The 27,859-nt window shown below is 35.3% G+C and overlaps 1 protein-coding gene across 1 annotated transcript; it reads left to right on the top strand.

Annotated features, from left to right (window-relative positions):
• The first annotated feature begins 803 nt into the window (after positions 1-803).
• Positions 804-24,504, top strand: LOC140152289 (uncharacterized). Its single transcript, XM_072174593.1, has 14 exons — positions 804-995; positions 8,293-8,584; positions 8,829-8,996; positions 9,287-9,388; positions 10,470-10,700; positions 11,052-11,256; positions 11,804-11,990; positions 12,811-12,980; positions 18,382-18,450; positions 19,333-19,714; positions 19,817-21,527; positions 21,928-22,025; positions 22,833-23,010; positions 23,875-24,504. Exons 1-14 carry the CDS (start codon positions 976-978, stop codon positions 24,268-24,270), a joined length of 4,209 nt encoding a protein of 1,402 aa, XP_072030694.1. The 5' UTR covers positions 804-975; the 3' UTR covers positions 24,271-24,504.
• The last annotated feature ends 3,355 nt before the right edge of the window (positions 24,505-27,859 follow it).

Below are 27,859 nucleotides of genomic sequence, written 5' to 3'. Positions count from 1 at the left end.
CACATTGACCCACATTTTTCAATTCCCTGTCACCCAATGACCCCCTTTTTTGTTTTACTGAACTCCCTCTTACCCAAAGACCCTGTTTTGTTTCCTGTCACCAAAAGATCCCTGTTTGAAAAATTGTGGGAAAATGTCTGATAATCTCTCACTGAATGACCCTGTTTTTTCATTATTTTTCTTCAAATTTTTTTCAAATATTGAAAATTTGGTATCATATTTAAACTTTTGACCCAAAATTTTTCCCAGTGATTTTCCCCAGTCTCACAAAAAGACCCACTTTTTTTGGGGCCTTCTCACCGAAACCCCCCCCCCCCCCTTTTCGGTGTCTTGGCTCAATTGAAGTTTTACATTTAGTTTAAGGATCCCACCTTTCATCTTTGCAGAATGCAAGATGTATTTAAAAAGTGGCTCATCTTACCATCACACCAAAATTTAAAACTTTAACATAAAATGCACAATTTTGATGTTTCCTGCTCTACTCTATTATTGGCCCAAAGTAAATAGGAATTCCCGACTGATCCACTTTTACACCAGGGGATACACCATGTTTTATTTCAACAAAATTGGCAAATTATGAAATTTTAATTTAAGAATAATGTATATTTGCAAATTTTCTTGGATTTTTATTTTGCTCCAAAACATAATACTAACAATGATCTGAAAATGACACTACATTCCGCATTCGAGAATGTATTTTCAATTTTCAGGATTTTTGTTTTATACCTTTCACGATTTTGCACCCTAAATTATGAATGGTCAAGTCTAAACCCGGAAGCGGCCTTTGACCCAGCAGAAGCCAAGATTAGCGCCATGACAACACGACGCAAAGCCAAAATACCGAGCTGATCAGCAGGAATAAATCGATGAAATGCACGAGATATTAATGCCTGAATGATGAGTCAAAACAACGGAACCGTGTAGATACATCGTATCCAGTTTATCATCAAGAATTGAACAAAATTAGCGATCAAAATGTCACACATCGACTCGGGGTAAGTCGCAGTAAAAATATCACAAAATTATCTGGTTTTTTTTTGCATTTTTTTTTTCATTTTGGTGTCAATGTATACATGTATGTCAGCAGCAGATGTGACTGTTGATTAATATCTTTAGTACATGAGTACGTCCATGCTATAACATGATAAAGCCCATAATGTGTGGTTTGCTCCTCCGTCAATTTTTCTCGAATTTCTGCTTTGCTTTCTTTTGGTTCACTGTTGAGTTAATGTTAAACTTGTATTAGATTTTGTACTAAATCCAACCCAAGCATGCCAAGCATTGCAAGGCGCTCTGAGAAACATTCCACGGACTGCACTATCACGTCCTTATCATATGGGATTCTGACATGGGTGTCTATCTCGCTATGGTGGGATCTTATTGTGTACATTTCCCCGATAGCAAGTGCCAGCCACACAAATTCAGAAAGTATTATTCAGATTTCCTTTAACCATCGCGTAATACGTGGGCGACATCAAGCGTGTGCATTGGACCATGTGCAAAATAATATGCGGTGGACGGCTAGCAGTATGCTAATTTGTAAAAGGAAATATGCATAATACTTTACTGCGGGTAAAAACTTTCCCGCAGTTTCCTTATTATTTGTAAAATATGTTATTTTTAAAATCAGGGAGGCCCCTTAATATTTTTGTTAGTTCCCAAAGCCCTACCCCTAGCTTGAAGAAAGTGTTTGCAATGTGTATAAATGATTACCAAGAACTTCTAAAACATGTCTTTTCATCTCAACAATTTTAGAAACAAAGTAAGGAAGCAAATAGGGAAAATGACAAATTTAAAAATCTCCGAAAATCAGTGAGGGTGGGGACGATAATATACATGTTATTTATTTTACTTGGCCTAAGCTACATACACTTTAAGTACATCATTAGATTTATAAAGTTTACTTCAAGGACTGTTTAATATCAAAAATATAAGAAATACCGTATCAATTTTGAATAATTTGCCAAATGTGTATTGTGAATTTCAAAAAATCAAAATTATTTGATATAGGTATTGTATTCAGACTCCAGAATGTGATTTGGTGTGTCTGATATGCTCTCAGGTCCAACAAGAATACTGTGCAAACATATTGCTAATGCTACCCAATTCTGTAAGGGGCTGTGCAATAATTATGAGCCCTGTGGGAGGGTAAAATTGGGGGGGGCAAGAAATTTTGGCAAGCCGAAAGGGGGGGCAAGCCATTTTGGCAAGCCATTTTTAAGCAAGCCGAGAGGGGGGCAAGCGATTTTTGGCACACATTCTTGGGGCGCCTTTTAAATAAAACGCACTAAAAAGGCTTAATAGGAAAACGGTACGGAAACACTTAAATATGCAAATTTTCCTGCTCGCTGCGCTCGCAACATGTAGGCCTATATAAAATAGATCATTTACGGTTTGGAAATTGGGATCACAAAAATTTGGCATGTTCAAGGGGGGGCAAAGAATTTTTGGTGGGCCGAGAGGGGGGGCAAGCGATTTTTGGCGAGCCGTTTGGAAATTTTACGCCCCGCGGGGGGCTCATAATTATTGCACAGCCCCTAACAGACAACAACACAGTGGCCTATGAAGCAGTGTAATACACATAATCATGCATCACTTGCAAACACACAATCGGAATCAACTGAAATTTTGGGAATGAGCTCTTTTCTTCAATTTCATCTAGGATCTTAGTCAGAGGATGTTTAAAGACATTCCCACAACCCAATGGGGTTTCTGACCTTGTATGTCTGGGTTTTGTACACTTGTGGTACAGTTGATCATACCTTGCATTGGAATTGTGTGCAAATATCTGGTGTTTTCATCCTATTATTTAACATTCAAAACATCGAGACTTAGGAATAAAATTAACACAGTGGGACAATATGAATGTTTCCTGTAAGAAAATCAAATATCAGTCCTAAGTCTCAACTATTAACTTGTTGGCTGCAGTTTTAAAATTACCATTTTGTGTGTGTGGCAATGGGGACTTTGCCTTTAAAATTAGGTTATATTGATCAAATTTCCCAATCATAGTGCATTGTAGGAATGCCTTTAAAGCCTCCTCTGGATCTTAGTGATTTATATGGTATTTCAATTGGCTTTGCCTACCAAGAAACAGAAACTAATTTGTAATTCAAATTTATGCTCTTGACCTCCAGACCCATGAGTAATCATGTTACATAACAATGACTTAAGTGGATGTCAATGACCTTTGTAACAATAGTATTGTTATGAGACACACCTTTATGACAACATAAATCAATGATGTATGTAGAGAGGAATGTTCTCTGATCAATGCTTCCAAAATATTTGAAATTCAGGCTAAACATTGAGTCCTAATAAGCTAAATGCTGATAATAATTTTGTATTTATTATTGTTTTTAAATATTCAGAAAAATCACAAAATGTTACCCCTACCCCTTAATTTTTATGGGCGTGAAAAAAACACAGGCATTTGTTAACATTTGTAAAAATCCAAACTTTTTTAATAATCGACCTATGGACTTAAAATTCAAACTTGATGTGCCCAAGATACTTGGCTATAACAAGTTTGAGTTATTGGTGCTCACTGTCCATATTAAAAAAGATTTTTTTAACAATCTGATATGCCCATTTTAGAGCCCTGGACACACTTTTTCGTATCTAAATTACCACAGGAATGTTTTTGAAAACAAAAGCACTGTAGGCATTTTTGACTTCAGATTCAGATTCTGCTCAAAATTTCACTAGATAGAAAAAGTGTACCGGTATTTTATTGTTTTAGCGATATCTTTACTTTTTGGCAAATTTGTCAGTCAAACCAGGTGACATTTCGAACCTTGTCATATGCTGCCAGTTCTCACCGCACATAGTGCATAATGGCAGAACCATGCAAGTAGCGAATAGTATAGCGTACAAATAGCTTGGCAAACCACCTATACATACCCCGCTTTGTTTATATGCTTGACTGACACACGCTTTGGTGAAATTATGTAGGCGTAAGTTAGAACTTTTTTGTCATGCCCCAGGGGGGGCCACTAGTCATTGACCAGGGGTATCATGCGTGGCCAAAGATTCAAGTAAAAAGGGTCTTTTTTTCATGACCAGGCACTGTACTAACGTATCGTGAATAGGGTATCTAAAACAAGGACATTTGAGAAAAAGGGTATACCTTGTACAATATATCAGTGTTTGGGGTCCTTTGAGACAAATGTTGTATGTAATAAAGGTTAAAATAATGTCAATACTTATTTAGGGTATGAAATTGCACTTGTCATACTTGTTTAGGGGTGCATTTTCAGATCTCGTAAATACTTGTTTAGGGTGCTACTTGAAACTTCGTGGCCACGCATGATACCCCCTTGTCAATGACCAGTGGCCCCCGGGGTGTCATGCGCAGTGACAAAAAGTGAATAATTCTCACATATCATAGTATAATGCATGTGTTCATGCATTTTGGGTACAATGTGATTTTTATCATCTGAAATTGTCAGAAACACCAAAATGACAAATTCTTATTTAAAGAAGTGAAATATTAATTAATACTATAAATAAAGTATTATGCTATTAATCTTTCACCGTTGTACTTTGTACATTGTTAGCATAAAGTACATATTCAGCATATGGTATGATGGTTGCCATGGATATGTCATCTGTAGACAGAATTTTAAGACTTCAATCTCATGTTGCATTAATGATTTATAATAGGCTCCTACTGTAATTATCTACCCATAGAGATGTGTGTGTTTTTAATTAATGAGAGTGAAAGTTAATTATTATTGTCTAATTAATCCATATGGATAATTTAAAGGCTTGCATGTCACAAACATATATGATATTAATTAAACCCTGAACATCTTTTATGGTGAAAAATTTAAATGGTTTATTATTTTTTTATCATGGACATTTGGAAATAATAGATCTAACCAATTCAACAGTTGGAAACAATGCAAAAAAATTATTTTAAAAATCAGATCAATCGGCTGAACAAACATAAAATTTTAAGTCTAGAAAGGATGCAAAGTTTAAAGTTGACAATTTTAATTCAATAATGAGATAATTATGTTCACATAACATTTTATCATGAAAGTAATAACCCAATGATTAAAAAGGCATATCTGTGAAATTAATGTGGGATTTCATTAGATGTTTAAAAAAAGCAAGTTTGAAGGAACAAGCATGTAATTTCCAATGAAGAGTATATTCTACATTAATTGTGACCGTACACATACGAATGAGCCGTAAATGTCCTCAATTGTATTCTGAGTTACAGTGTAAAATGGGCATGAAGGTCGTATTCATAGGTACCTCAATTTGGTGCTACGTGTACCTCATTTAATGAGATACACGTAGCACCAAATTGAAATACCTATGAATATGACCTTCATGCCCATTTTACACTGTAAGTCAGAATACAATTGAGGACATTTACGGCTCATTCGTGCTGTACGGTCACAATTGAGATTAGGCCATTCGCACTTAATTATTAGTTTCCTGTTTACCTCTCCCATGTCCAAAATTGAAAATCTCAAAATAATTATTTTATTTTTATTTCTAATTTTCTCCTTTAACTTTCAACTACTTCTAGGTCTACTTGCCATTTTCTGACTTTAATAATATCAACAATAATGATGAATAAACAAAGAGTACAACTCTACCTTCACTTATTTATAAAATCAAATATTGTTGTGAAATAATTAAATACCCGCTCTAGTCAAAACGAGTCAATAGTTGCTTGTAATAGTTCAAACTAAGGGAGTGTTCATAAATACTTTGGTGGGGGTGGTTGGAAAAGTTTGAACCTCGGACGTCAAAAATTTTTTGATCCCCCCTAAAAAAGGGTGGATTTTTTTATCCCCCTTTTATGGTCTAAAATTTTTTCATCCCCCCTTCATGTCCTAAAAAGAAACCAAAAATATGCATCCTTAACAGTGGCATAGATTTCTTATTGATATTGGGGTTTGAGAAAAATTCTCCAGTGAATCCAGCATCTTTTGCCGACAAAATATGTTTATGATACAAATGCGCGCAAGGCGCGCACAAAATTTGCAATATTGAAGCTAAACTGGCGAAATATAGTACAAAACTGGAATTGATTTGCACGCAGCGCAAAAAAATTGGCAGTTTTTAGTTTAAAATGACCAAATATGGGGTTATTGTTGGTTTGAGACACATTCGTCAACATTGGGGGATGATTGTATGGACCATCCCCCTATCAAAATATTGGGGGGGGATTTATCCCCCATCTCCCCGGGATCTACCCCTATGGTCATTAACTCATTAGCTAAACAATTACCGTTTGGAGTTATTATACTCATTGGAGTCATAGTGTTACAGCCAAATTGTAAAGTGCGCACATTTTGTTGATTTAGCTTGAGAGTACAAAATTGAACACTCAACATTGATGCGCGCGGAGCGCGCAAATATTTTTGAATGTACATGCCTTCTCGTACATTTTACCCCGGAATTTTTACCCTCAAATTTTTTTGATCCCCCTATTAAGGACTGAATTTTTTGATCCCCCCAATATTTTCCAACCCCTCCCCCACCAAAGTACCAGTATTGGTCCGAGTATAGTCCCACCCGTTTTTTATGTGAAAATTTTTCACAATTGGGGGGTGGGATTATATTCGAATTTTAAAAAAAAAAAAAAAAAAAAAAAAATTTCAAAATGCATTGAATTTGAATGCATTTTGAAATCATTAATAGAGTATGACATGAAAACAAAGTATCAATTTTCATATTAAAAATACAAAATATCTTGAAATTTTTTTTTTTTTTTTTTTTTTTTTTTTTAGGTCAACCATGAATGATCCTAGCATCTTGGTCTAGGTCCAGGGACACTCCAAAACCGGAAAAAAAAAAACTTAAAAAAAAAAAAAAAAAAAAAATTTTTTTTTTTTACAATTTCTGAAATTTTTCGAAAAATGGGGGGTGGGATTATACTCGAACATGGGACTATACTCGGACCATTACGGTATTTATGAACACTCCCTTTAAAATAAAGAAAATAAAAGATAATTAATAATTAAAAGTCACCTCGTCCCTTTTTCAAAATCTTTAACAGGAAACTATTAATCAAGTGCGAAGGGCCTTAAATTAAAGAAAAGACAGCTTCACCTGGTTACAATCCTGTGAATAGACAAAAATTAATTTAGTAAAGAATTAGTAAAAATAAATCTTGGTTGAACTTTTTTTTCTGTTCTGACTGTTAATTTGTGACAGATAAAAAATGCATGTATGTGTAAAATATTATCATATGTATATATAATGGCTCGGAAAAGCAACACTAGCTAATAATCAGACATCACCTACAACACACCTACACACTTGGTGTCAGTTGCTATGGTGACCAGTGTTGCCTTACCATGCTTTACATGTGTAATGAATGCATGGGTCATCAAACACAGCATATAGCCTGAATATCATCATTAAAAACAAAGGATACTTCTCATTGCTGGCTCCTCCAATTAAAGCTCATTTTAATCACCAACAGGTTCATTAGACGGGTGAAATGTAGCGTGATATGTTTATAAGTTGTGTCTGTGGTTTGATTAGAATATATCAGATGGACCAATTATGACAACATTTTTTTAAATGTTAATTAAGAAATCTGTCAGAATTGTATCTATTTGTATGGCTGTAGCGGGAATCATTCTATATAAGTGGGTGTGTGGAGATGTGTTCTTTTGGTTATAATGCATAAATGTGACAGCATCAACATAGATGTCCCATTATAGAGCTGGGTGGCGGTGATGTAAGCTCTAAAAATGACTGTGAAAGAGAATTCCTTCTAGATGCGTGAATGACATCCTTCATGAAGACAATCCATCCACCTGCTTACATGTATTTACTAGTTGGATGTGTGTCCTTACATCAGTATGATAATTTCAACACGGCAAAGCCCATACAACATCCCAAAGTATGATGAGGCACCGTTGAATGAAGTCATGGAAAGTACCAGCAACGGACGGCTGTTAACCAGACGCGCACAAAAACACAAACAGGAAGGTGGTGATTTGATATGGAGGAAGAAAAAGGAGCAAGCATGGGATAATAGGTTTCAAATAGCTCCAGAGGAGGTCAAGCTAGGGAAGAAGCCAGGGTAATGCTAATAGGTCTTGTATAATATTGAGGTAGATTTTTAATGAATTATGCATTTTTCATGTGATAGGTATAATAATGTCATAAAAATGAAAAATAAGGTATTTGCATATACAGCCCTATTCACAAGAAACTTTCTGGTAAATCTGTTCAGTGTAGTACTGTTATTACTAACATGAATTTACAATACAATTTGGTTTATTAATTTGATATGTTTTGCTATTTTTACAGCCCTTTGGCCACCTACAACAGTCTGCAAGACAAACATCTTGTAGGCTACTTCAACAATTCAAAAATGCGCCGTCATCTCCGCAAATCAGGATTGGTTACAAGACGGGGTGAAATCGTCACAGAGAACACGTATCGTCTGACTATGGCGAGGAAGGAACATCAGAAACATGTGCGAGATTTGATGGCACAAGCAATCGTACATAAAGCGTTGGATATGGAGCGTCATCGCCAGTCTGAAATCAAACATAAATTGGAAGAGATTGGAAAAGTAGAACTGGTCAGAAGAGTACGGGTAAGTAGTGTGAGTGGTAATTGCTTAATACAGGGATGTGAGTGTCTACTCTCACATCCCTGCTTAATACTACATAATGTTTTCTTTTGGGGAGGGGGGTCAAAAGGAGGAACACCTCTGAGGTATTTTTCTGCCCCATCTGTTAAATGCCTTGATATGTTGATAGCCTTTAGCATAGAGTACAAAGGAAATAATTTCATTCTTGAATTATGATATATGTATCCCATTTCTCATTTCAATCCAGTCACAACGCAGGGAAGGAGATGAAGACATAACCACTTACCTGTCACCCCGGGCCCCAGACACCAGGCCTAAATCAGCTTATACAACTTCAAGAAGGAGACGAGTGCAATCAGGTACCAGTACTAGACCATCTACAGCACCATCTAACAGAAGCTCAAAGAAATCAGCTGTAAGTACTTACTCAATTGTAAAATTGCAATGGGAGGTTCTGGTCATGCTCCATGCTAGTGCACTTTGACTGTGTTCAACAGATCAAGGCATGGTGAAGTCCCGGGGGGTGAAGTAGCCATTTTGCAGGGCTCAAAGATACCCTAAATCATCTCCTGTTTTTTGAACTTACAGAGGAGTATATGTACATGATTTTGATGTGCTTTTGGGAACCAAAGCAGTTATGAATCAATCAGTGATACATATGTATCGCCTAATATTATGTGAAATTATGCTTTACGTTTCTTCCAGGGAGTGGTTTATCTGGATGCTGATGGTTTCCCAATTCACAGAGAGAGTCAAAAGGGTTCACAAGTTGACGAAGAGGAAATCGATTCACAGAATCTCAGAGAGGTAGGCACCAATTTATATGAAGCTGAGACTTTCACTATAAATAATAATTATTATTATTATTTGAAAATAAAATAAATAGTCTAGGAAGGCACTTGATGAGAACATGTTTTTTTACAATATACCAAAAAGCTAAAACATAAAAACCACAAACAGGGTTTTTGGGTTAGTTAGTCAAAGCAGCCCATAAAGCCTAGATCATAATTATTGGTTTTCCAGAGTAATGAATACAGTGCTATAAAATGGAACTAGCTAATAGTACTATATTACCATTCAGATTGGAATAGGGTCTTTAGGTGAAATAGCCAATGTGCATGAGTTTGGTGACAGAACACGAGTTTGTTTTTAAAAAAATGCTATAAATGGGAACTTTACAGCCCAACATTTGTGTCACCTCCAATATGGAAGTGCCCCTCCATCTTGTTTATTTTACATCCTACTCCTTTGCTACCTTATTACAAGAAGCCAAACTATAAAAGATGTATCTGATATATATGCAATGCTTATCATGATGTACAGGGTGAAGTATTGCAACAGTCACTTGAATGTTTTCATAACAAATGAAAAGCAGTAGAAAAAAAGTTACTTCTGTTGTGCGCATAGTGATGTATATGGTGAAGGTAGCGGATTCTGCTATGGTTCATGGATGATTATTTATTATTTGGTATTATCAACAAAATTTTGGAAGGCTATAAGACGTTTGATAATCTTTACACATGTCATCAATAACAAGTATTAATTAGGAATTGAAAAAAAGTATATGATTGTCTTGGTAATCTGCACTTTAATGCTGCTAGGCTGCCCTACAATTTTGATGATACTGTTTTAATTTTATATGGCTTCTTTACCTGTTTTAATGAGCAGATGTATTTATGTGGCTTCAATGCCATACTTGAATAGCCTAGAACTCAGTATTTGGAATTGAACTGCATAACATTTTTATTTCATTCCTTAAGTAAGTAAGTTTATGAAAATTAAAAGAATTGAAGGCAAGACAAGGATTAAGAGTGAGGGCTAGGGTTGGATATAGCAAAATACAACATACAATATCTAAATTATTTGCATACTTCTCATTCTATTATAGTTGGATCCTCACATTCTTGACAGAATAGCCTTAGACATGAGGGCAGAAGATCAACATCAAAGTTATTCACCTTACACTGTGGATTTAGCTCGAGAGGCCCAGCCAAGACCCCCTCCTCACAGGACCCCAAGAGCCCCAGGTACTTCTAGACGATCACCTCGTGGTCAAGGTAGTCGACAGTCAACAGGTGCAAGGAGGAAGATCCGAGGGACTGAACCAAAGACAAATAAGGTATCAAAAATAAGTACTGTAGTGTTAATACTCTTGTTACCAGAGGTTTAGGTTGCATATTATGAGTGCAGTAAGCATTAAGGGAATTTTAAATTATTATGGTTGGGTAATTTCTAAACTAATGCATTTTCAGTACAAAAAACTGTTCAAAATTAACAGGAGTTATATAGAAAATGATTTGGTCATTAACAGACACTTACATAGTTTACAGTTAAAGGAGAAGTATCAGTACAAAGAATTTGACCAAAATTGACAATTTGATGAGGTATAAGTAACTGGGCCCACTAGTTACATGTGAGGTTTTGCATTTGATATTCTACATTTTCTTACCTAATTTTCAACTCATTTCAGCGTTCATTGGCTTTACATCGTAAAGAGCCTGCTTACCCACACGCCACTCAGCTGCAATCAATGTGTGATGTGACAGTGCGTTACCGTGGCAGCAATCTCAAGTTGACTTATGAGAGAGAAGATAAACGTGATGAAATCCAGGTTTACCAGCAGCACTGTGGAGGAGAGAATCTAATGGTGTTTCATGGATTAGTGGAACCTGGAAGTAAGTTATGAGAAGAATTAGATCAAATTTGGAAAGAATAAAAAAGACACAAATCAATATAGTACGGTACTATTAAGAACGGAGTTACATTAGCTGTATTAATTACCTCTGTAAGAATCAAAATGACAAATCCCAGAAGTGCAAAGTCAGTGATGGAATTAATAATTTTGTATGCGTACCAAAATTTGCTTTCATTACTTTTCTCTTGGTACATTCACATACTTCAGTGTGTAAGTCTTTAGCATAAAAATGCTACTCAACAAAAATTTTGCAGCAAATTGATAAAATTGTGTAGCATTTTGCTATGTGATAAATGCTATTTACAACACTGAGTGCAATTCACTTGTTCATAACAAGTATTGGTAGTATTATGTCGTGTAGGAGTTCTTATTACATTTTTGTTCTCTTTCTCTTCCTCCTCCTCATTAACCAACTTTATCATACTTTTTCATTTTGTCATTATTTATTATTTACTGATTACCAGTTATTACTTTAACCCTAAAATACCAAGCAGAAAGGTAAATGTTACAATTCCTACCCCCTACAGCTGATATTGTGTTTACATCCCGTCGTCACCATGGTTACCCATTTGCTGCTACTTTCTACATAAATCGTGTTGAAGATCTGCGACTCAGCACCTGTTGTGAATACAAATATGGGCCAAGATGTCTGTTGGGTGGAAAGAAGGGACATTTCAAATTCATCCGAGCTGATGGAGCTACTCCATGCTACAGGTAAGATATATGGGTAATTTGCTCATGGAGGAGAAAGAAGTTGCAATGGGCTATCCCAGTTGAAGATTAAGGCTGTGTCTTCCATAGTGGGTGTATGGATTTCAACTGGAGTACTAAGCCTAATTCTTTTGGAAGTATATCAAATCGATACAGGTTTAAGGGAGACACTCTCACCCTAATGGACATTCGGTGAAAAAAAATGTGAGAAACTCTAAGATATCAGTGTACTTTTGGACTTAATTTACCATGTAGGGATCATTAGGTGAGGACATGATGTTTACAACAACAAAACTGGGTCTTTTGGTGCAAGTCGAAACCAGGTCCACAGAAGACTAGAATATTGAATGATTCCTAGTTCTATAATAAGTATAGCTGACTATGTTATTTAAAAGCAAGTAATGACAACAAAGCTATTATGGAAGTTGCCATTCAAGTTGAAAAAATAGGGCCTTAAGTGAGATAAGGGGCCTGTGGGATAAGTTTGTTAAAAATGTATTGGGTCTTCTGGTGACAGCGATGCTGAAATGAGGGTCTTTTAAAAGAACCCAGCATAATGCATCATCTCCAATATTTAAGTGCTTATGCTTAACATGCAAGGGTTGCTATAGGTAAATAGTAATCTGACAATTGTTTTGATTTGTATAATTTTGTTAAAACCTGATGTCAGGCCTCTGGTATTATAGTATTTTATATAAATAATTTATGTGACAGTTTCAAAAATTTTGCAGCAAATTATGGAATCAAACAGTAAAAATAATTGCATAAAAGTTACTAAAGAGATATGATTCCATTTTCTATCACCATCTCAATTCATCACCAGGTGTGCAGTTGAAGCAGAGCTAGCTCGTCGAGAACGACAGCGCTACAGAGGTACTCAAACACAAATACCAGATCCAGAACCAGAACCAGAGCCAGAACTGATAGGCCAAGACACACAGACATCTCCTGGTGATGTACCTGAGGAAGAAGCAAAAGAAATAGGCACCCAAGGTGAGACACCGTGTGATGATGATGCACCTAACTCACAAAATGATTATTCCAGATATAGCGAAGATGAAGATTGGGAAACTATCAAAGTTGAAATAACACCTAAGAGTAAACAAACTGAAGACAATAAAAGTAGTAGTAATAGTAGTACTAAATCTGATAAGAATTCTACTAGAAGATCAATTAAAATTTCACCAAAGAGACGAATGAGAACCAAAAAAGCATTTATGTCACCACAAAGTAAGAACAAAAATTCACCTCCAAATTCTCACCAACCCGAGAACAAAGTTGTGAAAGATTCACCGAAAAAACAAACTCAAGCCCAGGATGAAGATACATTTTATCATCATTATACCTCTGAGGAGGAAGAGAACAAAGAGTCACCAAGACTGTATTCTCAAAAAGAAATCAAAGAATCACCTAAAGATGATTGTGTAACAGAGGAGATTAACAGCTCCAAAAGCTCCCCCATCTCATCAAGAGATAATAAAGATTCCCTTCAACAAGAATACTTGCCCAAAAACAATTCCCCTGAAAAATCTTCAAATAACTCACCCCAAAAAGAGGTCCAGAGATATTCCCAAAGAAAGAACAAAACCAGCCAGATAACAAATCACCAAGAAAAGGGATTATGAAGTCAACTTCAAAAGTGTCGCCCAAAAAGAGAGCTGACAAATCAATAATGAAGGATTCCCCTTACCAAGGAACCTATAATGGGTCTCCTGTAAATGTATACCATAAACAAGACTCCAGCATATCACCATCAAAGGCTTCTCCAAAAAAGGAAACCGCCAATTCACCCCAGAAGAAATCCCCTAAGAAGGAACCCAACTATTCACCAAGAAAAAGGTCTGTTTCGCCTAAGAAAAACACAAGTAGTTCCCCAGTTAAGCATTCACCTAAAAAAGGATCCGATTCACAGGATGTTACTGATGCAAATAATGAGCAAGGAAGCAATGAAAACAAAGGTAATGAACAAGATGATCCTCCAAATGCACACCAAGAAGATGAGTTATCTTCAGTGTACTCCCCTACCCCAGAGCCATCTCCAAAACATGAGAATCAAGACCCTCAGAGCAAGAATCAAGATCCTCAAAGTGAGAATCAAGGCTCTCAGAATGAGAATCAAGATCAAAAAGAAAATGAAAAGCCTGCAAATGAGAACAAATATTATGCGTACGAACAAGGTTATGACTCTGATTCTAGTGATGATGGTTATCAGCAATATATTTGGTAGAGTTCGATCTTGTAATTTAGTTTGAATTTATTCATAACATCAGTCACTAATAATATGAGCTGCTACAAGTAGTACATATGGACTTAACTTTTGACTATTTATAAGTAATTTGTCTCAAATTTTGAGCAAATGGTGATAGAATTATTTTTAAAATTAACAAGAATGATTTTAGTAGTAGGAAACAAGATAGGGTTATATGTTAAATTCATTTAACCTGCCAAATCATACCAACTGTGCCTTCATTTTGATAAAATTTAATACTAGTGCCTTAAAAGTTTACAACCAAATATAGATCAAAACATGTCCCAAAAGTACTCATTAAATGAAATTATATTTTACACATATAACACTTTTGTGATATCTACAAGACTCTATAAAATTTAGACTATATAGGAATTACCAATCTATAATATACAATACATCCAATGTTGCATGTCAATCAAGAGAAGTTATTTTCAAGTCATTCATCATATATGGTTTGTTTCAGAATATATAGACTTCCTATCTCAGTATTTAACATTTTCTGTTGAAACATTTCATGTTTTCACATTTCTATGACTTAATCCATAAAAAATGTTGACATATTTTGTTCGATAATTTCAAATCAAAGTCTGTTCTTGTTTTCATTCCGATTTCAATATCATGACGACATTTCTTCACATCCATTTTTACTAACATTATTATAAAAGTTCTTGTTCTTTTGCACATTTCCTATTTTCTAAGAAGTGTGGTTTTATCTGATCAAACTAAATATATAATTTATATATAATTCAAATCAACAGTTTTATCTTTTTAGATCAGATAAGGTCACAGAGTTTGTAGTGAACAAAAATTGAACATCTGTATATAAAACAATATTTTTTGATATCTATAAACCAAGTGTACTTGTTAAAATGTAAATAAAGAAGATCTATTATTGCATTATGTAATTATGTATATTGATGACATCTTTTAGAGTGCATTATTATTTGTAAATATTTGTGGGTGTTTATAATGTAGAAAGCAGCTGTACCAGTGACCTATATGCCACAGAATTAATTACAAAGTCAAATGCGATCAAATTTGAATCAGTAAATATATACTCAAATTATGTATAAAATAATTTTAAAGCAAGTTTTACATGTTTAGTATAATCAGAATATATATGAGAACAAAATAATAACTCATTGTTATTATACAATGAAAGCAACTATTTTAGAAACATGCAGTAAAACAAATATGTCATTAAATTTATCTAAAAATGTTGTAAATACTATTTTTACAAATTAATGAAAACAGAAGTTTTAATATAGAAATGAATCAAATGAAATGAATCTCCTGAACTCTAATAACAAGTCGGCCATTTTTATGTTTTTACAATGATAAGTTAATATTAAATTAAAATATAGCAAGTACATGTAGTCAAAACAAAACTAGCGTGAGTTTTAGATGTTTTTGGAAATCAGATACTCTAAAAATTATAATTGCATATCAATAATTTGCTTGGATTACTGTTTCTTGATTATATGCTTTAAAAAAATTCATGTAAGTGATAAACTATTGCAGTGTGTGCCTACATAGGCCCTACATGTTTATATGCCCTGAGACAGGTCTATGTTAATCTTAAGGGTACAAGACTACAGGTGGACAAGGCCAAAATTAAAGCCTATGTGGTGAGACTAAAGAATCACATTTGCTACTTATTTTATTGTGTACAAAAAAAGATGTGCTTGTCCTTCGCGCGTAAATTTTTGGCCCAGCACATGTATGCATTACCCATTGGTTAACATAATCTATCTCAGCTAGGTTAATATGTGGCGGTATATGAAAAATAATTATTAAGTAATAATCATAACTGAAATGTAATTAGTAAATTTTATATAGACATATAAAACCAATGTGCCTGATCTTGTAAAGAAAACATGATCTAAATTTTATGAGAAAAAGTGAAATAGTAAAATTATAATTATCTTTTTTAATAAATACAAACTTAAAGATATATGTATAATAAACAACTCAAGTTACATAATTGCTGTTAATGAATTAATTGACAAATAAAGCCAATTACTTTATAATTTGATATCATTTGTTAGTTTTGATTATTCATATAATATTTCCCTAAAAATATTTGAACATTCAAAAGAAAATTTGTAATATCAAATACAAGCCATTTTGAAGAACAGCATAATTGATTATTAACCTACATTTTGAAGAACAAATCAACAAGCATTTAATGTTGTATCTTCACTTGTTCTTAAACATCAGACTGCAAAGTCACCATAAGATTTTTAGAGGCAGAAGTTCAAGTGTCTATGCATAAAAGTATAGAGCTATGAGCTTTTGCTTCCTGGAATCGTGGTGTTTGCAGTGATTCATTTGCATACCGTCGTCATGGTGATGGACTATTCTTACCTACACATCTTGTCTACTATTCTTGTGTGAGTACCATGCACCCATTTCACATATATATTTCACATATATCCAGCATACATTAGCACTATACCATTAGCACTATACCATCTGATCTCTGATCTCCATGTTCGCTTATAGTTTGGTCTGAAGTATGTAACATATAACACCCCTTTATAATTTATGCAAACTCAGCCCTATAATTCAAGTAAAATGTATTATTGCTTGGATTAAAACACATATTGAAATATAAGTGATGTTGCTTTATGTACTTCAGACCAAAAATGCTGCTTTTGATATTGTCTATTTCACATTTATATCTGTACATGCCACTAGTGCTCTTAATACACAGCATTTTCATTTCATCATAACTAAACTGAACTAACTTTTATTTTGTATATTCCTTAAAAGTTCCTATTTTAAACCAATTTAAGCCACCACTACTTGTTTGTGAAAACTGTAGGTTTTTATGGCTCCATTGTTTTGTGTCACTTTTAAGTTAAGATGCATATATTTCTTCCAAATCAGATTCCTTTCCATACTTCTACAGTAGTTCCTTAAGACTCCACTTATGAAATTTAGCACCACACACTCTACCAAAATGTTAATACAATCCCTCTTTTAAGATCTGCTCTTTTTTAATTGCAAATATAATTGCTGCAAATGTGTAATTGTTTTTGTTTCTATCTATCAGGCTATAGTTTGCTTTTAATATTGCATGTTGCAATGTATAATTGATTTTATGTATCCTTTTGCAAATTAAAACAGTATTATGAAGATTTATATATATATGCATGTTTATGCTGCTTAATCTGCTATAAATTAGCTGCTATGGTGATCATTGTACAAATATTACAGTGAATAATGCTACATTTATATTTAAACCACGTCTTAGTATAATATAGCAAGGTTATTTAGTTACTTTAGACCCATACCATGTAGATAGAATGTTACCTATAGTAATATTGCATGTGTAGAAAGTAACTGAAAAAACTGAAACTGCTATTAAAAGTAAATTTTCTAATTGTTAAGTCATGTGCCGTGCTTTTAGAGCTTTCTAGTATATACAAGCATGAACACAATTAATAAACAATCACATTGTCTGATCAACAATCATGACAATCATGACAACAGGAAGGTTGACCCATTCGTCATCGAGTACATAGAAGAGATGGAGCTTTCGCCTCTTCTATACTTTCATCAGCTCGTAATCGGCGGGCCTTATAACATCACAGATTAATATCAAAATATTCTATTTTTAGTTGAGAATTTTCTTGTGACATCTCGCCAGAAGCATCACAAATAATTAATTCAAGTCATATCCTTTGTCTGCTTTCTTTAACACACAACATTTAGACCAGACAGGTCAACTAATAGCACTCGTAACGCGAGTCTACTTTTCGGCGTAGTGATAAAAGCCCAACATTTCCTGCCTATTACGAGCTGATCAATCTATATATTTGCAATCAATGATCACCATCATGTACCTAACTCTGTACAATTAGGAAATTTACTTTAGCTTTTAAGATATACATTTGAAGCAGTTTTTGACATGATGGTTTGGAATTGATCTAGTTATTTTCACGAAGTCTAGAATAACTGACTTACTTCTTTGAACATATGTTAATGATCAACTTCTATTTATAAAAACACTATTTCATCAAGTGGTCAAATTATGTAAAACAATAACAAAAACATCAAAACAACTTGCAGTAAATCAGTTTTCATAGTACAATGTTACGTTTGTTTGAATGCTATTTCTCTTGTCTTTCTTCTCAGCTGATGATAATGAAGATAATTATCAAGATGACTTTGAGGAGGAGGATACTAAGAAAGATAATAAAGAAGGTAAGCTGACATTATAGAAAACAAAAGACAAAGATAGTGTAATAAAGGGCATATATGTAATAAAGGAGTATAGCTTTTTGGGTGATGCAACTTCCGTCACTTATCAGAGGCAGGTTAGGGTTAAGGTTAGGGTTAGTTTAAGGTTAGGATTAGGCTTAGGGTTAGGATTAGGCTTAGGGTTATCAAATTGGCTTACACAAAATAATTACATGAAGGATCCACTGAAATATGTGACTCCTCGTCACAACTGAGCCCGGAAGTCGCCAATCATCATTTTTGAGATATTCAACCAAAATATTCTGCTTTAAATTAGCTTTAAAATGATGTATATCATGTCTATAGTACTTGACATTTAAGTAGTGAAAAATCAATAAAACAGTCAATAAATCCTTTGTTTCCTATTGTTTATTGTTAAGTTCGATGGAGCATATCTCAATAGTGGCACTGGCGACATCCGGGCTCAGTTGTGGCGAGGAGTCACATATGTGAATTCACAGATAGCTATGAATCAGCTATGGATATGAATTGTGTACTATATTCTACCATTCCTGAACCACAAATTGATGCCCTTTGAAGAAACCACCCCCACTTCCAGTTTGGGGAATATAAATTTCATCTTTTTTGGTTGTCTGGGAGAGTATAGGAGAGACACCTTCAGTACTGATGACTGTATTCTCATTTTGCCTGTATTTCAACCTTGTAATCACATTGTAATCATCTGTATTTCAATTGGATGAAGTAGGCCAATGCAAATGATAAAAAAAGACCATTCCTCTTCCTCTTCAGAAAGTAGATGAAATAGTTGTATTTAATCAGATGTATTTCAACTTTGAATAATGATGACAGTACTCAAAATATCCTGTGTTTATGTTTTCATACTAGATGCAGCAGACCACTATTCAGACCAATTTAGCTCTGAATCAGAAGGTGAACAAGAAAAGACAAAGAAAGACAAAGAAGACAAGTACATGGATGACTTCTTTGAACAAACTGAAGTCAAATCAGCATCAGAACATGAAGAGGAAATAGAAGATGAAACTAAAGCAACAAGTGGTACAAGGATAGACGAAGATGCTCCTATTGATGAGATCCAAGAGGAAGAGAAAGAAAGTGACGCTCCTAAATTTGAAGTTAAGAATAGTGATACCAATTATGAATCTAGCAGTGATTCAGATAATGACAACAGAGTTCTACCTTCATCCTCATCTTCAGATGATAGCAGCTCCTCAGATGATGAGAAAAAGAATATTGTCTTGACATCAGAGTTAGGTTCTTCAGATTCTGAATATGAAACTAGAAAGAAAGAAAAAGAGGAAAGAAAAAGTAGTACAAAATCTGAATCTAAAGAGATTGATGTGGAAAAAAGTGAAGACAAACCTGAGGAAGTTTCTGAAAAGGTAGAAGCGGCTAGTGACACAAAGTCCATACAAGATGATGATGATGTCACCAGGAGGGAATCATTAGGAGAAGTTGCAGGTTTATCTGAGAAAGATTCTACACCAGAAGATCATAGTGTGGAGCGATCTTCAGCACCAACAAAATCAGAACATGATAAAAAACATACAGATATATCTTCCGAAAGCTCAAAATCATCTGATGAAGAAGAAAAAGAGAGTGATAAGGAAGATGATAAAAATAAGGAGAAAGATGATGATGCTGCACAGGTGCAAGATAAGATTGAGGATAACAAAATATCTGAAGATGAAGGTGAAAAAGAGAGTGATAAGGAAGATGATAAAAACAATGAGAAAGATGAAAGTGAAAAAGAGAGTGATAAGGAAGATGATAAAAACAATGAGAAAGATGAAAGTGAAAAAGAGAGTGATAAGGAAGATGATAAAAACAATGAGAAAGATGAAAGTGAAAAAGAGAGTGATAAGGAAGATGATAAAAACAATGAGAAAGATGAAAGTGAAAAAGAGAGTGATACGGAAGGTGCTGCGCAGACACAAGATAAGATTGAGGATAACAAAGGGTCTGAAGATGAAGGTGATGTTAAAGAAGATGAACCTATCCAAACTGTCCAAAGAAGTATATCACCAGATGACAACAAGCAAGAGGCAAACAGTGATAGTGAAAGTATGAAGGAAAGTGCATCTGAAACAGGATCTGCTAAGAAAGACATAGAAGACAAGTTAGAGGATGATGCAAAACCAGAGGCTTCTGAGGACGATGATGATACAGTAGATGGTTCTGAGGATGGTAGACCATCACCAGTCGGTGGTGAAAGCCATGTAGACTTAACTCCACCTGTTATTACAATAGATAGAGCAGAGTCACCAGTACCAGATTCTGAAGATGATGATGTTAAAGAATCTAAGCAAGAAGAACAGGACGATGAAGTCAAACAGGAACAAGAAATGCTAAGTGAAGATGATAAAGTAACAGATGAAAAGCAAGATGACACAATTTCTGAAGACCAAAAGGAGGAAAATGTAGATAATTTGAGTGATGATAAAGAAACTGAGGTAAAAGAAAGTAAAGAATTAGATCTGGAAGATGCACCTGAAGTTCCATCATCTGGTTTGCATAGTGTTGATGTGGATGCAAATCAAGAGACTGTTGATATAGAAAAGACAATAGATGACAAAAATGAAGATGATGAAAACAAGGAAGATGTCGAAAATAAAGATGAAGATGAAAAGAAGGAAGATGAAGAAAGTAAAGATGATGATGAAAAGAAAGAGGATGAAACAAATGAAGATGAGGCTGAGAAGGAAGAACTTGGTAAAAACACAGAAGACAGGAACAGTGAAGATACAGCAGAAGAAACTAGAAGTGAACTAGAGCAGACAGAACAGGCAGTCTCTCAGGCACAAGTTGAAGATACGGACTATAACAAAGCCAGATCAGAAGCTTCCGTAGATGACACCAACAATACAGAAGAGGAGAAAGTTGATGCATCAGTAATGGGAACAGAAGAGATGGAGGAGCCAACTAAAGATGACAATGAAACTGATACCAAACATGATGATGATGTGGGAGATAAGAATAAGGATGAGAAAGATGATGTGTCATCAGTTAGCTCCTTGAGTTCAGAGTCGGATAGTGATGGGGAACAAGCTAATCAAGTAAAGGTAACTATTGAATTTGTATATTTTTAATTCTACAACCTAGCTGTATGAATGGTATGGTATTGAAAAGATCAACACTTCAGATGTAGCTTTGGGTCACATTGCCCCAGCTCTTGAAAGGAACAGTTTCTGTAAGCCTAAAGGCTTGGGTACCTATTTATTCTGATCATTTCCGAAAATTCAAATGCAAATGAGCTGATTGTTGCATTTGTCTGCAGTATTTTGAATTGATTATTAAAATGTTTACTGTTAAGGGTTCATACCACTAAATCCACCTGTGAAGCAGTTTCCGGTAAAAGTTCATCATCCCTGACAACTCTATTCATTAGATTCTAATTGGGAACAGACTATTTCGTTAAAATAAATGAAGAAACCTAAGTCACATTTCTTTTTTTCCACACAGATATTGAATATGACTGACAGGAAGATGGATGCAAGGAAGGCCAGGAAGTTTGCAAGATCAATACTCAAACCAAAATATGATAATGTAGGAACTCTACTGTAAGTTGATTTTACAGCTTAAAGTGGCAAAAATGTTTTACTCATTTGAAAAAGTTTATTGGTACTCTTTTTATTTACAATCACAGACAGTTTTATCATCCCAAGCAATAATGATTTCACACAACATCCAAACCGTTTTCCTTGTAATTACTGGGTTATATCATTACTGATTTATTGCAAGGTGTCCCAATGTGTCCAGATTTACCAGCTGGGTGTGATGGTTTTAGTAGTTTGATAAAAGTCGTGTTCACATTGTCGGACGTACGCCCGGCGGAACTTGGTCGGCGCAAGTTGCTAGGAGTAGTGGTAGGCGCTGCCAGGAGTAGGTGCAGTGTGAACGATGGTCAGCGTAAGTTCCGCCAGGCGTACGTCCGACGATTTACTCCTGACAAATGTCAGGAGTAGCGAGCTGGGTGTAACTTCCGCCAGACGTAAGTTGCAATGTAAACGCAGATTACGCCTGGCACCCGGAGTAAGTTTGACCTTTTGTTGGTCGGAACTAAGAAATTACATATCGCGTGGTTGAAAAGGTCACAGAAACACCGGAAGGGGTAGCCAATGTTTACGCCGACCAGAAGTGAATACTTGGTGGAACTAGTCGGCGTAGTGCTAGGAGTAAGCTAAGTGTGGACACGCGGTAGGAGTAGGGAATGTTAGAGTAAGTTTACGCCGGGTGTAACTCAAAATGTGAACACGACTATAGAATACACCCAACCTTTTGGTGACATGAAAGGGAGTGATGATAACAAAATAAGATGTTCAAATGTAAACAAAGTGGTATAACATTATGATACTGTTATTTTACAGACTAAATGATAACCCTATTGGGGACAGAGGAGTTACAGCCATTGTGAAATCCTTGATAGAAAGAACCAAGCAGGTAGATGATGATGATGACGAGGAGGAGGAGATGACTCAAACACAGATGAAAATAACATACCTGAATCTGAGTAATTGTCAGCTGACCAACAGAGGCGTAATAGAGGTGAGTCATGTGATAAAAGGGGTCAATCTTATCATCAATGTGGCACATTAGACTACTGCCCTCAGTCGTCAACCGTCTGGATTGACGACTGAGAAAACTACGTGGAAAAAAAGTGACCGATTTTGCAACAGGATTCCTGTGGCATAGAGCATGCGCAGTTGTGTCCAAATTTTAGAAGTTCAGAGAGCGATCTTGTCACAGCGGCGTGGTACAGCGACGCGGTACACGGGCGCCGCTAGTCAGTCGCGCTACGGCGCACAACCAAAGTCGCATTGAATAGTTTTCAGAAGTCCGTCATGATATTGGCTGTAAGATAATCAGTCGTCACTACAAAGCATACACAGTACATGCGAAGTGTAGACGGCTGATTGGAATTAGTCTAGTGGCACATGCATAATAAGCTTAAAGACTGGGAGGAATCTGTGTACCCCCATGTATGTAGTGGGAAAGATGCCATATTGAATTGTTGCTCATGGGGTGAAAACTGAATTTTCTTAACGTTCAACTGTTGTTTTGACCAATAAGAGGCAGGTAGATAGAGTTGAATGCAACAAATTAATTTCTTTATTGCCCAATGCAAGTGACTGCTTCTTGGATCAAGTGTCACGCAGTGTGGTTCACAATGACATCAATTATATGATATTAGTAAAGTTTATTGTGTTACCCTTTTAGATCAATGTGATCTATTCTAATGTCTAGTAGAGGATTTCTGTGGTTAGCCTGGTAAATTTAGTTTTACTAGTCCAACTGCCTACTGTTAAGAATGTTACGGTGTAGACGCAAGTATGAATAATATATTTTTTAGCTTATATAAATGACACCAGAAAATAATGTGCAACATACTGTTTTGTCTTTTCTATACAGCTTTCACAGTTCTTGAAACTTAAAACTAACCCTCTAGAGAAACTTGAACTGAATGATAACCAGATAGGTTCTATCGGTTGCAAAGCCCTGGCAGCAGCCATCAGAGAGAATGCAACGTTGAAGACCCTCCACATCACTGATGCTTCACTTGGTCCTGAAGGTGCCAAGACAATCACAGATGCCATTGCTGATAACAACAACATTAAAGAACTGAACATTGAAGGCAATGATATCGGAGAGGATGGAGGAAATGCAATATTGGAACTAGTGAAGGATAACAGTATCATTCAGCGAATTAAGTTTGAAAAAGGCAATTATGTCAGTGAGAAAACAACCAAAGAAATCAGAGAAATTCTAGACACTGGGGCTTTTTTAGTTCCTGCAGATGAAGTATAGAATAACTGTTTGTACAAGTTCATTTACATCATGATTATGTAAAGTTATAATAGTACAAGTTGTCTGATCATATGTAGTATTGTCCCTATACGGTGTACACACACTCCTAGCTGCACACACCTATATTTAAACACAGGCAACCGAGGATGTCAAGCCACCCTGTTATGGTTTTACTATCCAACAACAGGTGCACACATTTGAGGTTTTTTAGCCTTACTATGGATGTGGTTCAGTTTTCATCAGTGGTCATATGTTTTGGATCTTGAAACTGCACATAGGAACTGTGGATGTTCTGCAACCGCTATTACACAGCGATTTCCATGTGTGTGTCCTTGCTTGCAGCTGATTATAACAGGCACATGCACATTACATGTATACACATATGGATGGTGCTTCAACCATGAACCCGCCAAGTTTACATCCAGCAACATCATGCGCATATTTTTGGGGGGCTTTGGGGGCACGAGCCCCCCGGGGTAAAAGCAGGGGCGGCCAAAATGAAGGGGCGGCGGAAGAAGAAGGGGCGGCAAAAAGAGCGGCGGCGGAAGAAGGGGCGGCAGACACAAGTCCATGTCGCAGATATCTAGCCAACACTACATGCACCCCACACACACACACAGTTCATATACAACCCATCCTCTAAGAAACAGATGATGACACAAGCCACATTATGTCCACTAGTTAAAATTGCGATTGACCACTGTCTGCATACAGAGAAAGTGCTATTAAATCTCTTTGGATAAGAAAGTGAAGTAGCTCAATCAATGATGGTGAATTTGCAGTGTGCTAGAAATTTATAGCTGTACAGAACAAATGAAAATGAGATGTTATATACCATAAGTCTTTCCTGGTTGATTGAGACATAATTGTGCTTAAGGTGGGACAGGTGTAATCATTTCATCAAAAATTAGTTTTTGTCATTTTTAGATACATTAATGTATGTAGTTTTCATAACATAAAAAAAAATCTGCAAAAATTATGCAAATTGTATAAAAAGCGTGCTAATTACAACAAGAATCTTATTATTTTCTTTGTTTACGAAACCGTTGCATGACGTTTTTTGCGCATTTCATTTTTTCAGCAAATATCGAATTTTGAAAAAATGTGGAGCCGCTATAGAATGTCCTATGAGGCCCATTGAGGTATCAAAATAAAGCTTATTTAATTATCTAGGGCATGGACCTAAATTAAAGTAAATTCAAAATACCTGAAATTGTGGTTTTGGTACATTTTCAAAATTGCATTCACCTCAAATTGGAAAATCCAATGGGGTAACCCTACCTAACCCTGTATGTAACCAGAAGTAGGTCCATGCTCTAGATCTTTCAAAGAGCTTTAATTTGACACCTCAATGAACTTCATAGGACATTGCATAGTGGCTCCACATTTTTTGGAAAATTGGCCAATTTACACTAATTAATTATGCAAATTAGCTAATTAATATGCGTAAAATGTGTAATTAAGTATGAAATGTGTATTTCAGCATATACTCGTTTCATATACTTAGTAAGGGTTTCCTAGTATGTTTCCACTAGAAAAAGTGTCAATTCCACCTGTCCCACCTTAAGTAACTTATCCCAATGAATTCTTGTTTCCATTAATACAGTAACTAAATTAACCCTCATATCCTCTTTTGTCAAGTACCACAGAAATCTAAAAGAACTCCTTAGATTTGTCAGAAAATGCCCTATTATTTGAGTTGGTGATCATTAACCTAAAATGCAATTGTAATTATTAAGTATGACAACACCTTGATTTTCCTATCAGTTCATTGTAAATTTTGTAAGCATCCAAAGCATCTCATGTGTATATTAGTATTTTAAAAGTGTGTGATTATTTTTAATATTGTATATCTGGAGAAGTGAACAATTTTGAAATGTGTATAAATATTGTAAATTCATATTTTGTTTTAAATTCCATGTGACTTCCGTAGAACAAAAGCTTAACAGTACAAAGCCATATAGCAAAGTGAGATATTTAGATGTGTAATCGTGTTGAACCAATCTGTTTACAAAATGAATATCAATAATAAAGCTTGTAAAATTTGTAATGAATTGTATTTATCTATACCGTTTTTAACAACTTACTAAGTGCACCCCTATGTTTTTAGCACCACTGTACTGTGAGCATTCTTAATTGCAGATTTACCAAGCCTTAAAGCCATGATGTGCGATCTTTTTACATGAATTCGGTTAATTTAACCCGATGTTTATTATACATGTCTTAACTTACACAGTTGGAATCGGCCAAATTTGTTGTGTATGTATGACAATTTTGAATCAATGTCTTAATTAAGACATTAAATCCCCCACAAAGCTCCTCCGTTAAGCGACCAATTTAGTAAATGGGTTTTCGGCTTGAAGCAGCGTTGGACGCAAGATTTTTTTATGCATAGCATTATCAGCTTGCACTGCTTGATTTTTGTTACATTTGCACACTTCACTGTATGAGTCTATGGTATAAAATTGTGTAGCAAAGTGATCAAAATTGAGTAGCATTTTGTTCCTTGATGCCGGCTATGGCCAACGCTGGCTTGAAGTGACCAGAGAACATTACTGACAGGCATAATATGGTTTCAGAATTTTTAGCAAAGAACAACAAAATTAAAAGTTGACAGAAATCATATATTTTGGCTTTAACTGCAGTTGATGTTGTATTATGTATTTCAATTTTTTTTAAATCTCTTCAGTCTTGACCTTTCCCTTTCATAGTTCTGGCCAGCTGGCATGCATATGCAGCCTGGTTTTGGCAATTTTATCAGGAGACCCATTAAGTTTCTGTATCGAGCAACCACTCTTATTTTGGTATCACCAAATCGTGGCTTACATCTGTAAAGAATTGTATAGTGTTATGACACACATGAGATTATGCAAGTAGATGGTGGAGGGTAGTATATGGTCGTTAAATATGTCAGCTTGTTTCTGTGTAATGTTGCACTTAGTCCAGAATTAACCACTTATAATAACAAAAAGCATTCACATTGACATTTGGCCATAATACCTATTAAACTGAATATTTGAATGCCTTAGCATTTCCTCCACATTTCATTCCAAATGATTTTTTCCTTGAAATGACAAGAACTGTTATTATGATCAGCCACTAGTATGATCTGAATTCAATTCTCAAGTGATTCACAGGCTACTTGTAATATGCCAAATTAAGTAAGATACATTTGTTTTCTCTTTTAGTAGTCGATGACTTGTTGAATACAAAATAATGGCATTTTTATCCGGTTTTATATTGACTTACCAATGTATATATATACAGACAAACAAGTTAGAAATAAAACTGATGTAAAACATATATTATATTAGTGTTTTAGTGTTTATTTACTCATCTTGCATTCATTATTAAACAGTTGAAAGCATTTATTCCCTTGAAAATTGAAAAACGAGCAAAATGTATCCATTTTAGGACATTCCATTTCATATCAAACAGTGGCATGCCAGTAGACTAGTCAAGCGGCCATCCTTGGCTTGACATCACCATCTTGCATTGCTGCCTCATTATAAACCCATTCCAGGCAGCACAACCTGAATTGACCACTGGGTTCCAAATATACATTGTTGGTGCTATCAATGTTTCAGCA

This window comes from Amphiura filiformis, chromosome 5 (genome assembly GCF_039555335.1).
Source record: "Amphiura filiformis chromosome 5, Afil_fr2py, whole genome shotgun sequence".
Classification (NCBI taxonomy): Eukaryota; Metazoa; Echinodermata; class Ophiuroidea; order Amphilepidida; family Amphiuridae; genus Amphiura; species Amphiura filiformis.
The sequence above is the reverse complement of the archived record's forward strand: the minus strand, read 5'-3'. Positions and strand labels throughout refer to the sequence as shown.

Coding starts and splice junctions, on each gene's coding strand:
- LOC140152289 (XM_072174593.1), top strand. CDS start 976: ATGTCACACATCGACTCGGG. Junction 8,997..9,286: donor GAAGCTCAAAGAAATCAGCT/GTAAGTACTTAC, acceptor CGTTTCTTCCAG/GGAGTGGTTTATCTGGATGC. Junction 10,701..11,051: donor CTGAACCAAAGACAAATAAG/GTATCAAAAATA, acceptor AACTCATTTCAG/CGTTCATTGGCTTTACATCG.